This window comes from Hypomesus nipponensis, chromosome 1 (genome assembly GCF_054491055.1).
Source record: "Hypomesus nipponensis isolate SF chromosome 1, ASM5449105v1, whole genome shotgun sequence".
Lineage (NCBI taxonomy): Eukaryota > Metazoa > Chordata > Actinopteri > Osmeriformes > Osmeridae > Hypomesus > Hypomesus nipponensis.
In genome coordinates, this window is record NC_140361.1 from 1,886,131 (window position 1) to 1,901,843 (window position 15,713).

The 15,713-nt window shown below is 42.8% G+C and overlaps 1 protein-coding gene across 1 annotated transcript in view; it reads left to right on the forward strand.

Moving 5' to 3' along the window:
* Positions 1-15,713, forward strand: part of LOC146301811 (teneurin-3) — a 98,611-nt gene that overhangs the window by 2,098 nt on the left and 80,800 nt on the right. The window contains exons 2-3 of the mRNA XM_084697050.1: positions 7,983-8,463; positions 10,101-10,376. Of these exons, the coding sequence (XP_084553176.1) occupies positions 8,175-8,463; positions 10,101-10,376 (565 nt within the window). The 5' untranslated portion in view covers positions 7,983-8,174. The remainder of the gene's footprint in view (positions 1-7,982; positions 8,464-10,100; positions 10,377-15,713) is intronic.

Here is a 15,713-nt window from a genome sequence, read left to right on the forward strand (position 1 = left end):
AGTTAAGGGTTATTTATATCATATTCACAACCTTACCTCATAACATACTGGCCAATCGTCTTGGTTGTTCAAAAATTGACCTTCTGAAATTTCACACTGGATGTGGCAACTTGCATGGATGTTTGAACACATTAAAGCAAACATGTAAAGGTTAATGCAGCCTGTCAAACTGCTCTAGAGTCCTGGCCTCAGCATATTGGTTTTATGTCATATTTACTTTGCATATTGCTATCTCCAATCCACTGTTATTAAAACGCTGGCACCGGCTGTATTACACTGTAATGGCATGATTGAAATAAACGTGATTTTACTTTGCTGGAAAAAAGAGCTAGTTTTGTTTCAGTTTGTTGTCAGCCCAGTTGGATGTTGCAGTCGTGATAGTTTTTATCAATGTAATGTCTGTCATTCTGTCTGTCGAGACGTCTGACATTTTGAGGCGAGAATTTCAGAAAGTGTTTGGAAATCAGTTAGACTGACACTGACAGGGGCCTTTGAAACCTGATTTAATAAACAGATTGACAGAAACAGTCCCTTGATTTGACCTTTTAACAATAAAGGTGAAATTTCACTAGTTACAATGCAGATTTGGAAAATATGGCAAGTCATAATAAGACATTCAGGCTGGTGATCTGGTTACTCTCATGTAAGTTTTCTTGCAAGTTGACGAAATTTGCTTTGAATGTCACCCAGGGATTTAGAAAGATTGCATGCTCTTGAAAATGTGCTTATGCTACAGATATTTGAGGACAGAATTTGATGCATGGCCCCCATGGTCTTTAGACTAGTATGCTTTTCAGAATCACACACAAAATACATAGCAAGGCCAGTTAGCTACCATGGGTGTTTCACTAGGGTGAAAGAGCACCCTGACTTTCTGTCTATTTTTGTTGTTGTGATTTTGAGGGAAAAATAATTAAAATTAAACTTTGTATAACTATTTCTAGTTGTATAACTTGGTATATAGGTCAGTCTGTCATTGATGTGGTAACGTATGAATAGATATTTCCAAGAACTCAATACGAGTTGAGGTCTTTGCATAATTTACGGGTTTTCTTAATGATATTGAAGTTTATAAAACTGGCCTTTTCTCTGAAATGTAATGGTTTCACTTTGATTTGTGACATGTTGGGTTTGAGCTGTTCATGGTTATTGTAATCAACACTTTGTGATTATGAGAAGGGGTGTGTTGGGGCACACAGCAGTGGAGGAAAACAACAGTGATTGTTTCATGATGGAATCGAGGCGTCTCTCCAGTATGGTCGCTAAGCTGCAAGCTTTGCAGCTTTTACTTCTGTTTTTTTTTTTTTTTTTTCTCACTCACTTCTGCCTATCCAGCTTGGGCTGAAAGCCACCTGCGATTAGCCACAGGATGGTACCCCGCTGACTGCAGGCTGCAGGAACCACACCGCTCACTCTGGAGCCCGTCCCTTCAACCAGCGGATTTACATTCATATCCCAGCATGCTTTGCTTTAGCTTTTTTTTTTTTGGGGGGGGGGGGGGGCTCTTCTCACAAAGGGGATTGAGGAGCAGGCTGGAGATGCAGGACAGGGTTTGAAACAAACAAAAGTGTCTTTTAGTTGTTTCACAGGGAGACTGGAGGTTCAGCAAAAATCTGTTGTAGTGCAGTAGTTGTCCTGCGTTTGTCTTTTAGTCTGTGATACGAGAATCACACGTTATACTGGTGTTTGTTTTTAAAGACGTACAAAAAGAGGCAACAACATTTGAAAATATATATTTTTTCCCACCAATCTTTGTATTGGTCTCTCGGTGTCAACGACAAATTTCCGATCTATCCTTTTCACAGACCATGACAGTCCTTTTCAAGCATCAAATCCTCAGATCTATTACTGTTGTGCCACAACACCACACCACACAATGCTGGGCCTTGCACACTTTCACTGAGAGTGTGGGACCTGCCAAGACCTTCAGGTCAGGGTCTTTTGTGGCTCGAGGACAGCCCAGAGGGACGTCATGCGTCAGCTATGCTTGTCGATGGAGCCAGTTGAAGGCCTCAATAATTCAGTTGACTCAACCTCTGTGACGCTTAAGCCCCCAGCCTGCCGGGCAATGAACACCAACGCTAAGGCCAGGTCGAGGCAGTGACTCGAGGCAGTGACTCGAGGCAGTGACTCGAGGCAGTGACTCGAGGCAGTGACTCGAGGCAGTGACTCGAGGCAGTGACTCGAGGCAGTGACTCGAGGCAGTGACTCGAGGCAGTGACTCGAGGCAGTGACTCGAGGCAGTGACTCGAGGCAGTGACTCGAGGCAGTGACTCACACGCTTACAGAGACCAGCCTGTAACACTTTAACTTTAGTTTCTTTTGACATGTTGTTTTTCTGTTTCTCTTAGGGCCCCGCCCTTCCAATAAAATGTCTTAAAATGAGAAACGACAATATTGAGTATCAGGCATAAGTGTGAGGGGGGTGGAAATTGAGCCTTTGACGGAGGAATGAAACATGGGTTTGTGGCTGTGTGACTGTTCAGGAGCTGGACGGTCACCGCAGGTAGTTGAATTACTACGGCTGCCATGGATGGATTATTTAAAATGAATGTTTCTCTTTTAAGGCCTGCAGTCTCTGATAGTGTGTCATTGTGACCCACATTTCCTAAAATGCTGACAACCAATAATTAAAACCCTTCTAGTTTCTTTATCTATTGTTAGGTTTATGTTTAGAGCCCATGGCTGTAAAATGGAAAATTCATTCTAATTTCATTACTCCCTGTTAAGTGCAAACACAACCCCATGACAGATACTGTCCCAGATTTATATGTTTTGAGCCTGTCTCTGTGAAGTACAGACCATCTTTCAGCATCTGCTCTGTCGAGGTTTTCTTTTTTACATCAATTTCAGCAGTTTATGCTCTTCTGCAGATTTTCTATAGGATGCAACTTCTGTGTCATAATATATCATCATCTCAAGAGCTAAGGGGGAGGTTTAGTCTGTGAAATAAACATTCTAGATGCATTTAAAATACCTACAGAGTCAGCACTTGAATATAATGTGTCCAGCCCCCAGAATGTGGATGAATGCAAACACCGTCTCACTTCTCTATGAATTCCTATTTCATCCATTTTAAGAGTTTGTTTATGTCTGGTGTTTTTTGCTATGACCATCAGCAAGCACCTCAGCTTCATCACTGAGGCTTTCCAAACAGATGGTTTGACAAAAATGTAACCTACATTTTTTTGAGCATTCACTATGCTAGTCAATAATGCAGCCAGGTATCGCTGAAACAATTTTTTCAATTTAAGGTTCATTTGAGGTCCAAGTCCTGATTTTATTAAATTTATTAGAATTAAACGGACAAGGGACTTGTTAGTGAGCCCGACTTCCTCTTAGCTTTTTATTAGTCCTTAAGGCTTTCTGTGTGGGCTCTGGCATTGAGACTTCTATACTAGCCTAACATAAACCACATTGAATTCACTGCAGTGTTTATCATTATGTTTTATTACTATCAAATACAATAGTACAGATCCACACAGATTTTCTAAAGACAATTCATGCAAGCAAGCCTAATCGATTTGAAATTATAGTAGATATTCTTCGGCGTCTGCACAAGTCTAAAATAAATTAAGTAGCTGTTGGAGTTGCTCATCACCCTTGAGACTCTGGAAGGCGTAATAAAACCCAACTGATAAAAACGAGGAGATGAAAACTGTAGAGGGTGTTGGATTCTCAACTGCAGGCATGATTGTGTGTAAAAAAAAAAAAAAGTGTCAAGTGAACTGGGTCTGAAACAGTGTGTAGAATAGAGAGTCTCAATATTGGTGTGGGAGACATGCTGTTTGCATCTGTCTTTGAACAGGATTTATATTGACATGTAGGTGAAAGTAAAGCTTTATGCTGTCTTTATTGCGTGCAAAGAAGCACAGCAATTGCTCCTGTTGCATTGAGACTGGCTGCTCTGGTAGTTCCATTGTTTTGTATTTGTGTTCAGTTCACACACGACAGATGAGTCTCTTGGTGGGAAAGAGGGATTTGTTGGATTTACAAATATTTTCGTTTAAAGTATCCTGACTTTTAGAAAAATGGTAAACAAAAACAAAGTAAACGACATATGCAGACTTTGTGATTGTTATGCACAGTAGATATTTATTTTTATACCCCTGGAGAATATGTAACATCACTTTGCAGAATGGCAAAGAAAGCTGGGTTTTTAAGGACAAACTAGGCAAAAATAAATACGCTTTTGAGAAATGTCTTGATTTTTTATTTAATTTTATTCAATTTCTATAACTAGGAAGGACAGAGTATGAAGCTTATATTTTACATTGAATATAAGTTTGTGGAACAGGTAGCCGTATGAGCCATATGAGGCTTGGGGGGTCAGATGGCTGGGTGGTTAGGGAATCGGGCTAATAATTAGAAGGTTGCCGGTTCGATTCCCGGCTATGCAAAAATGATGTGTCCTTGGGCAAGGCACTTCACCCTACTTGCCTAGCGGGGAATTGTCCCTTTATTTACTGTAAATCGCTCTGGATAAGAGCGTCTGCTAAATTACTAAATGTAGTCTTGGGTGTGCTCTCAGACCTGCCAGTGAACAACATCTGATCGTCCACCTCCAGTCTTATTCAGTTCAGCACTACTAACTACAGTAATGATGTAGCTGCTGCTGTATTTTAACTGAGGTTGATCCAGCACACATGAAGTGTATTAGGTTGCTTGTGTTGAGCACGCGCACACACACGCACCACAACGCACACACACACACAGACGCTGTGATTGGGGTGATACTGTGATTGCTGCGATACTGTGATTGTTGCGATGCTTGGAAAAGTATAGTCACATCAGAGACTTTTGGCACACAGTCCAGTTCGGTCTGTTGGTACATGCTTTTCAACTGTGATTACTGTCAAGCTAATGTACAAAAGCATGGATCAGCTGAACCCTGATTTGATCAAATTGGCCTTAAATCACCAGGCCTGAACCCGGAGCACCTGTGGGGTGTTTGTTGTGATAAAGAACAGAACAGTCTAGGTCTGATAGCAACCATGTTGTGCTGAGCTCAGGCAGTGACTTCAAGACAAACAGGTCGGTGTGTCCAGAACCACGGGTGTCGGAGGGAGTCTCTGGGGGAGACAGCCCTGCCTCCACCCCTCCCTGCTCCTGAGGAGAGGAGGGCAGAGGAGAAAGGAGAGGAGATTAGGGGAGAGGAGGAAAAAGAGGGTGAAGAAGAGGAAAGTAGAGATAAAGCCAGAGAGGGGAAAAAGGGAAAGGAAAAGAGTGAAGACAGTGAGAAAGAGGAGAAGAGAGAAGGGAAGATGGAAAAGTAGAGAGTTAGAGAGAGGAGAGAATAGAGGAGGAGGGGAGATGAGGAGAGTGACTCTACATAATGAATTATGCAATGCTATTGTCGGTGGAGCTGCCTGTGTTAAAAGGAGACGGCCCCGATCACCACCACCATCACTACTCTCAAGACTTTGTCTGTGAAGAAGAACCGTCTGTTCCTGTCCAGAGAGAAGCCAGCAGAGAGAGAACAGAGGCCTGGTGGGTGGGTGGGTGGGGGTGGACTCAGCCAAACTGTGTAAGTCATCCACGATGGAGAGATGCGACAGCTGCGAATAGCAACAAGATTTATTGGCGTTATTTACAGATCGAGGGGGTCAGAGGGTGGGAGTTAATATTTAGAGCAGGCCTCTCGGGAGAGTAATTACCAAACAATGGCCTGGTGAAGATTTGCCGTTTCAGCAGGTCAGTGAGGGCGGCTGCCCCTTGTGCTAACGTCAGGAATGTCAGGAACCTCAGAAGAAACCAAGTTCATGTTGTTGTTAGAAGAAATAAAGAGAAAAAACTTCCTCACTTAATCTTTTTATTTGACTCCAAGGTCTGTTCACTCTTGTCATATGAATCTTTAGCTTGATGTACAGGCGGGGGAAATACAACTAGGTACTTTAGTCTAGTTCTTCTCTCAGTACAGTCCATTACAGATCCTAAAGTCTTACTAGCTGACCTCATACTCACAAACCCTGTGCCCCGAAACACAGTGGACAGTGCAATGACAGCTACTTTCCTTTACGCCCTACTGCACATACATTTTATTGTTCTGCGCTTCAAACTATTTGGGACAGTAGCGACCAAACCATGTGTCAGGGGCGCAATAGCCACCAGCGAGGGAGTCGTACACGCCACACTACATAGATCAGGAAGTGTCTCCGCCGTGCATCGCTGGCTGCCCAATAGGCCCCAGCGTGCAGCTAATTCTGCAGAGTCGGCTTTCTTCTCAGCGGAGGTCATGGGTGACTGGCTGTCTCGTATTGCCGGCGTGATCAAAGGTGACAGGTACAGACCAGGTGACATTTATGAAGATACACGCAGGATTCTCTTGAAGGGAAAAACACCTCAAGGCTTCGTCGGTAGTTACCCGCTGTAGGTGTTAACCCATCCATTTAATAACCACTAATGAGACTTTGTGTACAATACAACTTCGAATCAAGTTGGATTTATGTTAAGGCCAGTTTTTCGTGCGATGCAAGTCACTGCCCAGTAACCATGCAGGGAAATTGTATTTTGTTCTTATCCATACAGAGCAGTGGGTTCTATCCTTGGATATAACTTTTACATCAAAGTACAGCACAACAAATCCAGACTCCCTCTAGAGCTTGGGAAGCTTTTATACAGCGAGAGCCTCTAATAAGCATACCTCCGGTGTCCTCACAGCTCTCCCATGTGTGGGATCCATCTTCACAGAAGACATTTTGATGAGCCGGGGAAGGTATGGTGTGCAGGGTGGCGTCAGGGCCTCTGAGGTAAGCAGGAGAGTCCTCCCGGGAACTTGTCCGGTCGTTCACCTTGCTTTGTGTGAATCCATCCTCCGCAACGTTTCCACATGACGAACCCCGGGGGGCTTAGAGCTGATTAGGACACTAATCTCGTTCTCTCTACAGCTGGGGCTCGCGGCTCGACACACATGGACCTTTGCGTAAGGATTTAGCGGGGTATCTGCACAGGCCTGCGAAGGGTCTTAGGCTCTTAGCATTAGTGGCTGTGGGTCCCCAATATCTGTACAGTGTAAGACAGAAGCAGGAAGCATAATCAAGTAGGTTTCTGGTTGCGTCTCTTACTACAAACCGATATCTGAGGTAGAGTGGTTTTGTTTGTCTGTTTCTGTGTACAGGAGCTGTTTGTGGTTTGTCCTCTTGAGTTTTGAGTTTGGTGGGTTTTAATGGGAGGTTTTGTGTGAGCTTTTGAAAGTAGAATGTCAAGGTTTTTGGCCGTAACATTGTCCGACTGCGCCTTTGGTCTGAATGAACAATTACGCATCTTGGAACCGAACAACACATAAAAATTCTCAGCAGAATTGTCAGTGGTCCTTGAAACCGAAAATAATCTTGATTAGCCTTGGACTACTTTGGACTTTTGTAAATCTCCCGGGACTAATGGCATCTTGTTTAATACTATCATAAATTCGTGGAACAATTTTATAGCTTGGAGATTTCAGACGGAGAAAGACAGGGCTTTTTCCCAGCGGTTTCCCAGCTCTGTCCAGACAGACATGAAAGTGTGGCTATCTGTAAGCAGTGGAGACGACTTGTTATAAACACTTGAGATTCACGCCAGGGCACCCCACCTCCACTTTTTTTGGAGACGGATTTGTAGAGTTCTCTCTTCAGCCCCCCTGTCTCAGTTTCAAGTAAAAAAAAAAAGAAAAAAGTTTTACAAAAATCTTTCATAATCAACAGTATTCAAACCTTCATAAAATGTGTTGTCTTAGAAGGGAGCGATACTTCTCATGACAATTATAGTCTGAAAACATGGCTTCAAAGAATCAAATAAAAAACAAGGAGGAAGGGGGGTGCAGGATCTCCTTCTTAAGGGGAGTTCATGCATGTAAGCGAGTGCGGGTGGGGTTTCAAGAGTTAGGGGTAGCAGGTTGAAGCGGAGGGGGTGGGGGGTGGGGGGGGGGGAATGTGAGCTTTTGAAGATTAAGTGGCCGGATTAGTGTTATCTGAGCTTTTCGTCTCCCTCTGCCCTCTCCTCAGTTGGCCAGGTAGCTCTGGAACAGGACTGAGAGCGTGCAGGACCGTCTAGCCAACGGACGGAGGAGGACAAGAAAGAGGAGAAGGCGTCTTCCGGACAGGGAAGGTTGTGCGGGGGAAACATCCACAGAGGTGAGCGTCCAGGAGGGAGAGAAGGAGAGAAGGACAGCGGGGGAGGCCCAGCATGCGGGCAGCATGGAACAGTTGAAGGAGCAGAGGCCCTTCTGCTCACTGTCCAAGAGAGAGCGGGAGAGGGAACGGGAGAGAGACAGAGAGAGAGACAGAGAGAGAGACAGAGAGAGGGAACGCCGTTACACCGCCTCCCTGGCCGACAGAGACAAGGAGGCCTGCCGGGTGCCTACCCAGAAGTCTTACAGCTCCAGCGAGACCATCCAGGCCTACGACCATGACCCTTCTCAGATGTTGTTTGGAGGCAGGATCCAGGAGATGGCTATCAAGGAGGCCATTGACTACGCCAGACCAGGTTAGTGGTGTCCTTACACTCAGATCAGAGTCGGTCGACAGGTCACAGACCGCGTGTACAAACCGAATGCCAAGGAACAACTTGGTGGCTTTGCAGGGAGGAGTGGTTTTGCCGGAAGAAAAAAACGAAGTAAACTAAATCGATGATGGCGAAGCAGAGTCGAGTTACGTTTCCTAATGACATCCCATGGTGTTCGCCAACTGAATGATTGAGAGTGTCGCATCCCTAAAGGGATGTGTTCCCTAAAGGGATGTGTTCTCGGTCTCCCAAGTAATCATCGTTTTACGACATTCAGACTATCAGTCGCCACACATCTGCAGGCTTCTGAACATACCTAGAAAACAACCCGACTTTATGACCTGTATAAAGAACCCGTGTCATTCTTTCCAAATTATTTTTATGGAATGTTTATTATCTATGAACAGGTCATAAACATTTTATTTCAATGTCATTCCATAATTTACAAAGATTTTTGTTAATTGGCGCCCACTTGAAAAATAATGATTATAATGACATTGTGGGAGGAATGCTTAAATCATTTTGAAAAAGTATTTGATCATGGCAGTGAATGAGTGTTATTATCACCTATCAGATAAAAAACTAAACAAAACATATTTGCTATAATTAGCATTGTTCATTTATATGAATTACATTATAATTATGTAATTATATAATTTTGCCCTCTCTTTCGATATCTCTGAAACGAGAAGAAAAAATCATATCAATTACCAGCATCTATTAATCTTTACTGTTACGTACAGTGTAGCACACTATGATTGTATAATGCTTGATTTTACTATACATTTTCTATGTATAGTCCGAAAGTCCAAATGTAAAGTTTTATGTCTTGTTTTTCTGTCTGAATTATTTGACAAAATGTCAGAAATACAGCAATTTAATTCGTAATTACAGTCATACATTACTTTTCAAATAATTTCCATACTATTATTCTGTTAAAGCACAATTCTAAATATTTTCACATTGGGTCTTTATAAAAATGTATTTGATATTAAATTAATTATTAAATGTTATGAAGACCTTACCATTGAAAGCCTTAGACTAAAACATTTGTATTTACTTGATAATATCCATCAGATTTGTTTTCCATCTACAAGAAATACGCCATCCACAGTATTATTGTTACTCTGACATGAGATATAATCCTGTAAACCCATAATTTTTAAAATGTCATTGTTTGCATCAGAATAGACATTTGCAATCCAACCTTGACGTTTTATTTGATAACCAGTTAAAAAGTCCAGTTTCGCCATGACAACTAGACAGTTGTGTGATAGGTTAAAGCCAAAATGGTGTTTTGCTTTTTTCAAAATTCAGTTTCTGTAAAATCAGGACAATCCTGTAAAGAAGATTGTTTTCTGATGCTCTGTATTGGGGTTCAACGAAAAGTCAACCAATATAACCTCTAAGCAAAGGTAATTCTTGCCAAATGTTAAGATGTCAATACATTTTGATTTAGAGTGACCTCAAGTTCAGCCTTTTACAAATGAACAAAAAACCTTCCACCCTGGTACAGTTTATAAAAATGTATTTTTTAACCGACATGTTTAGAGGAAGATCAAACTGTGACTTTGGGAAGAAGCATCTTATTTAATCTTGCCTGTTTTATGTTTTTACAGGGCAAGCGTTCTCATTGAGGCAACTTGGGATATGTAAACCATCCTCTCGCAGAGGCTTGGCACTCTGCCCAGAGACAGGTCTGTCACACCCCCTAGGCAGCTACACTAGAGGAACAGTCCCCACAGAAAACCATGAGCCCACAGCCTTGGAACGTACCATGGATCTCTGGGGTAGGGGGGCTAAGTCGGGCCAAAGCTCGTGCCTGTCAAGCCGTTCGAACTCCGTCCTCACCCTCACCGACACGGAAATGGACAATAAATCGGACACCGAGATCGGTGAGTCTGACACTTGTGTATTTTTATACGCTTTTTTCATGCATGTGGAATATTCGAAAATATTTTCAAAGATGAATAAATAAACACACGCACGCACACACACACTGCAGACCAGCGGTTGATTGGCCTGGATGGGCGACAGGAAATGGAAAATGATTGGTGAAAGCCGTGTGTGTGTTAGAAGCGGGTTGGTGGGAATAGTATATAGGGGAGGAGGCCAGCTGTGCGACTGCTTTCTGTGGATCAAAGGCCGTGTTTCAGGGCCTCCTGTGGAAAGGAATTTGGTCTTCCAATTGAGCGTCGGGTGGTCACCTGCCCCTCTGTACGGAGTTTGATAAAGTTTCCCCACAGGCCAATGAGTAATCAAAGCTAGATTGTAAGCTTCTGTCAGAGATTAAGCATCGAAATTCTACAGTGGTCCAACGAGCATGCACAATGGCTGATTAAGTGGGTTCAATGGTTTGAAGTGCAAATTTGATCACACACCAAACCTGAAACTGGAGATGTGGGGTAGTCTTAAAAGCACATTGTCGGTGCCTGAAACAATTCACAAAAAACTGTGCTACAGTGATTTAAGTGATAATGTTTTTGATGGTGCTTTGAACAAAGATATATTGAATGTATTCTCTTTGTGTTTGTTACCACAGAGTCACAGTTTTATTAGTGCCGAGTCGTTTGATGTGTATATACTTGTCAGTCTAGTGCGATTTAATTGAAAGCACTGCATTATATTTAGATGTTGTGTTATTTTTTATACAAGTGAATTTATATGTATAATTTATACATTTATATCCGTTTGTTTGCCTTTTTGTTTTGACATATTTATATGCTCAAGACCGTGCTGGAGACCGGCAAAATACTTTTATTTTTTAGCTTATTTGCCATCATCAAAATAAAATGCATCTTAATTTCATGTTTTCACTAAACAAATCAAAGTGTCAAACTTTAAAGTAAGGGAATTCTTGTGGACTTCATCCATTGTGCTATAATACCTAAAGTCGATCAAAAACGTCCTTTTCAGTAGCTGTCAGAACTATGGGAACGAATTAATAAAGTAATCACAGGCAATTGTAGTGTTGCTTATGATTGCCCTCAAAACTGAAACCTGCCATCTTTTTTCCTCCCATTGTCATTAAGCTCTGTTTTTATGAAATTCAAAGCAAATAGAGTCAAGCCGCTCAACCAAACGGACAATTTGCAGGCACCTCCTCAACCCCTATTTCTGGCAGCCATGTTTTTTTCTTATTTATTTATTTATATCTAGACATGCATTGTGGAAACCAAACCTCCAATCTCAGAGTTTCAGAAGCCACCGGGAAGCTGTCTTCAAAAAGCTCTCCTCCGCGCTGCGACCTGCCCCCCACGTCCTCCCTCCTCTGGAGCCTCTTCTGGAGGGGTCTGGAGGGCTACTGTTGATTGGGTCTTGTTAGTTTGACTCCCCGCTGTGGCTTTCATCTCACCCACTTTTCCCTCTATTATTTTAGTCATAGGAAAATAAACAATACATACCGTAAACGTCTTGTTCACAGGTACGGAACTACCCATTTAGGGCCCAGAAATGGCGTCCGGATTTTGTTGTTGTTGTTGTTTCTTAACTTAAGATGGAACTGTGACCTTTCCCATGTCTTTTGGTTAGTTTGTCTCTTAGCATATTTTTTTTTCTTCGTCTTTCACCGCAAAGGATTAAGACATTTTGAAGATAACCAACAAAGCGTTTCTGATTACTTATTGAGTGCGTGTCTCATATTCAACATGACTTTCATTTTTATCTATAAAGCTCTTGTCTCCTTGCCATAGATCTTGGCCCCTTTTTTAGTCATGAAGTATTGCACTTTCGACTTTCACTATTTAATGAAGCAGCTAAGAGAAATGACCCATCCAAAGGTTTCCATCAACTGAATATGCATTCTGAATCTCAGACAAAGGGGTGTTCAGCCCCACTTATTCATAAATGAACTCAATATTTCATTCTAATTTGCCCCGTTCTGGAGAGTGTTAGACACAGAGGAGAGCGGCAGTGTGGGCAGACTGATAGAGCATAGCATCTGCAACTGTTAACCTCCTGGATCTGACAAGGAAAAAGACAAAGATTAAAGATGGTTTTTTGGCTTTTTTTAAGACCTTGGTTTACAGTTGGAAACTGTTCCGAGAATTGATACGCAGGTTGACACCTTTATTTTGTTAACGGGTTCTCAATTCATGTTAGCTCAGCTTCAGTTGAACAAATAATAAGGATTTTTGTGTAGTTTTTTCTTTTACACTACAGAGAATAACATCCTTTCAGCACCACCCAAATTTGAGCGGGTGTCAACATCTTATTTAGCCAGTGAACCTAGTAGATTAATTAATCTGGATTAAATCAGAATGAGACTTGATAAACAGGACTGTTTATCAAGGCAGGTTCCACCTGCTCATAGTGTGAATTGAGATATATTACACTGAAGTAGTGTAATATACAGAGCTCTACAGAGCGCACAATGTAACATGTGGTTCAGCCCATTCTTATGATTTATTGAGAATAAAATGTACATTTCAATAAATGATACAACTCCGGCCCCTTGATGAAGTGTCAACATTACATTTACATTTATTCATTTAGCAGACACTTTTATCCAAAGCGACTTCCAAGAGAGAGCTTTACAAAGTGCATCGGTCAATGATTATGAACAACGACATAGCTCCAAAAACAATGTGGGTAGCCAAAACATGAAGCATACATTGTGAAAAGCAAATAAGTGTCAATGGGAAGAAACATAAGAGAGTGTAGTTAAACAAGTTACAATTAATAAACAAGTTACAACATCACTCAAGGTTGAGCATGCAGGAAGAAGAGCTTCCAAGACAGACAAGGTCCGAGCTCCCAGTCAAATCAGAGCAGAGGAACAGCAGTTGAAGTGTCCTGAACGCACCCACGGAAACACATTCTCCATCTCCCCACCCCAAGGTTGGCTTCCGTGCACTCACAATCAATACCGTGTGCATACCCCTCATTAAACATGAATGACCGTACGGCTTTGAACTGAAGCTAGGCCCGGTTTGTTTTTATTTCTCAACGCTGTCACCGCCCCATCGCTGGCGGAGAAAACGGCAGCAGTCTTCATCAGCAGCGTCAAACGTCATAAAACAGATAATGCACACTCGCGCTCAACGGGCATGACAGAAAGCTCGACAACATTGACTGTGAGATGTCGCTCTTGTGACAACACTCCTCGTCCTTAGCCAGGTGAGCAGGAAGAACCTGTCCCTGTCGTCAGTCCTTTTGAACCAAAACGGTTTATCTTGGGTTTAGAACGACTGGCATGTTCAAGCGAGTGTATTTTTATATATACAGTTCGTACCGTGTTAAATTGAACGCTGTTTTTCAAAGGGATGTGTTAGGTGTTTCTTTCATTTTGACTCATATCATGAGTCATCTGATTTCAAAATAAGTCTGAATTATTCAAACAATCGAGACAGCTAGCTGGGTTACCTGGCAGTTTTACACACCAATTCTAGAACGGAATATGACTCTTAGCTCCTTTTGTGTGAACCCTTCCAGTAAAAGGTTAATTGAATCGCATGAGAAGGAAGTGTGATGTGCAGTATAGCACAGCATGCTCCAAAGATGGAGCTTGGAAGCACCTTATATTCTTTCTCTCCCTCTCTCACATCTCTCTTTCTCTCTCTCTCTCTCCCTCTCAATACCCCTCTTTCTCTCTCTATTTCTCTCAGTCTCTATCTCGTTCTCTCAAACATACCTCTCTCACTTTTGTATTTATATTTTCTGGCCCTCACACACACATGCAGCTGGATTTCTAATAGGTGAAAGTGACACATTATCTGTCATTATCAACTCCTGTCACAGATCCGTGCCACATGATGTGACAGTGGAATCAGTCTATTGATTGTGGGAAGACAAATATACTCCCTCATCACATTCATAATTCAATACGAGCCAAGTCGAACATCTACGGAATAAATCAACCCGTTTGGTCAGAGGGTCTGACCATCTGTGATGCATTTGAGGAAAACTCAAAAAATTGGCTGAGACACAAGCAATGCCGTCCTTCTAGAGAGTTCCAGAGAGGCTCCGTGTCTTTGAGTCTGGTCCTTGTGGGAATATTCTCTCATCCCTTCAAACTGAAAGCTGGACAATTTGTTCGTTTGATGTTGCATCGTTATTTCCCCTTCACTCTGGTCCTCCTCGGTGCTGTCAGTTAGGGCTGGCGCGGGGTTTCGCTGGGTGGCGAAGTATGTGGGACACCATGTGACGCGTGTTCAGCAACGAGGTGTCATAGCGGGCAGTGAGTTCATCCATCACATAAATACTTTCTACTTTCTATTCCGGTACAAGACGACAGGGGTGCTGGGAATAGGTTCCTAGCTCTTCACCAGAGGAACAGTCAATTTCATTTGTACTCTACTAATGCAGGGAATACTTTTATTACCAATGCATGCATTTTTATATGTTCCAACATTGTCTACCTCGGGGGATATTTCTTCCACGTTTTGAATTAGCTTCCAGTCGGACTCTTGAGAGCACAATGTAATGGAACCATATCCTTTCTGTCCAGACTGGCAAACCAATCGGTGGGCTTGTGTTGTGTGCCGCGGACCAGGAAAAGGCTATTATGATTAAGATTTACTCCACCATTGTCAATTACCACACCGTACTATTAACTGTCCTCCAGAGAGAATGCCTCATTGCCTCTCATCAGTCAGTTTAATTGAGTAATTGTATTCGAAATCGACTATTGAATATCCTGGGAGTGTTCGTGTTAGTGGACGTTTTCCCAGCTTGTTTTTGTGGAGGGGTTTCGAACTGGGGTTTGACAAACTGATAAGCTGAATGACTTTGCTGTCTGTGTCCTCTCACTGCTGTCTGTGTCCTCTCACTGCTGTCTGTGTCCTCTCACTGCTGTCTGTGTCCTTTCACTGCTGTCTGTGTCTTCTCACTGCTGTCTGTGTCTTCTCACTGCTGTCTGTGTCCTCTCACTGCTGTCTGTGTCCTCTCACTGCTGTCTGTGTCCTCTCACTGCTGTCTGTGTCCTCTCACTGCTGTCTGTGTCCTCTCACTGCTGTCTGTGTCCTCTCACTGCTGTCTGTGTCCTCTCACTGCTGTCTGTGTCCTCTCACTGCTGTCTGTGTCCTCTCACTGCTGTCTGTGTCTTCTCACTGCTGTCTGTGTCCTCTCACTGCTGTCTGTGTCCTCTCACTGCTGTCTGTGTCCTCTCACTGCTGTCTGTGTCCTCTCACTGCTGTCTGTGTCTTCTCACTGCTGTCTGTGTCCTCTCACTGCTGTCTGTGTCCTCTCACTGCTGTCTGCTAACTGGGGGGGCTTACATTCAGCTCTTCCAC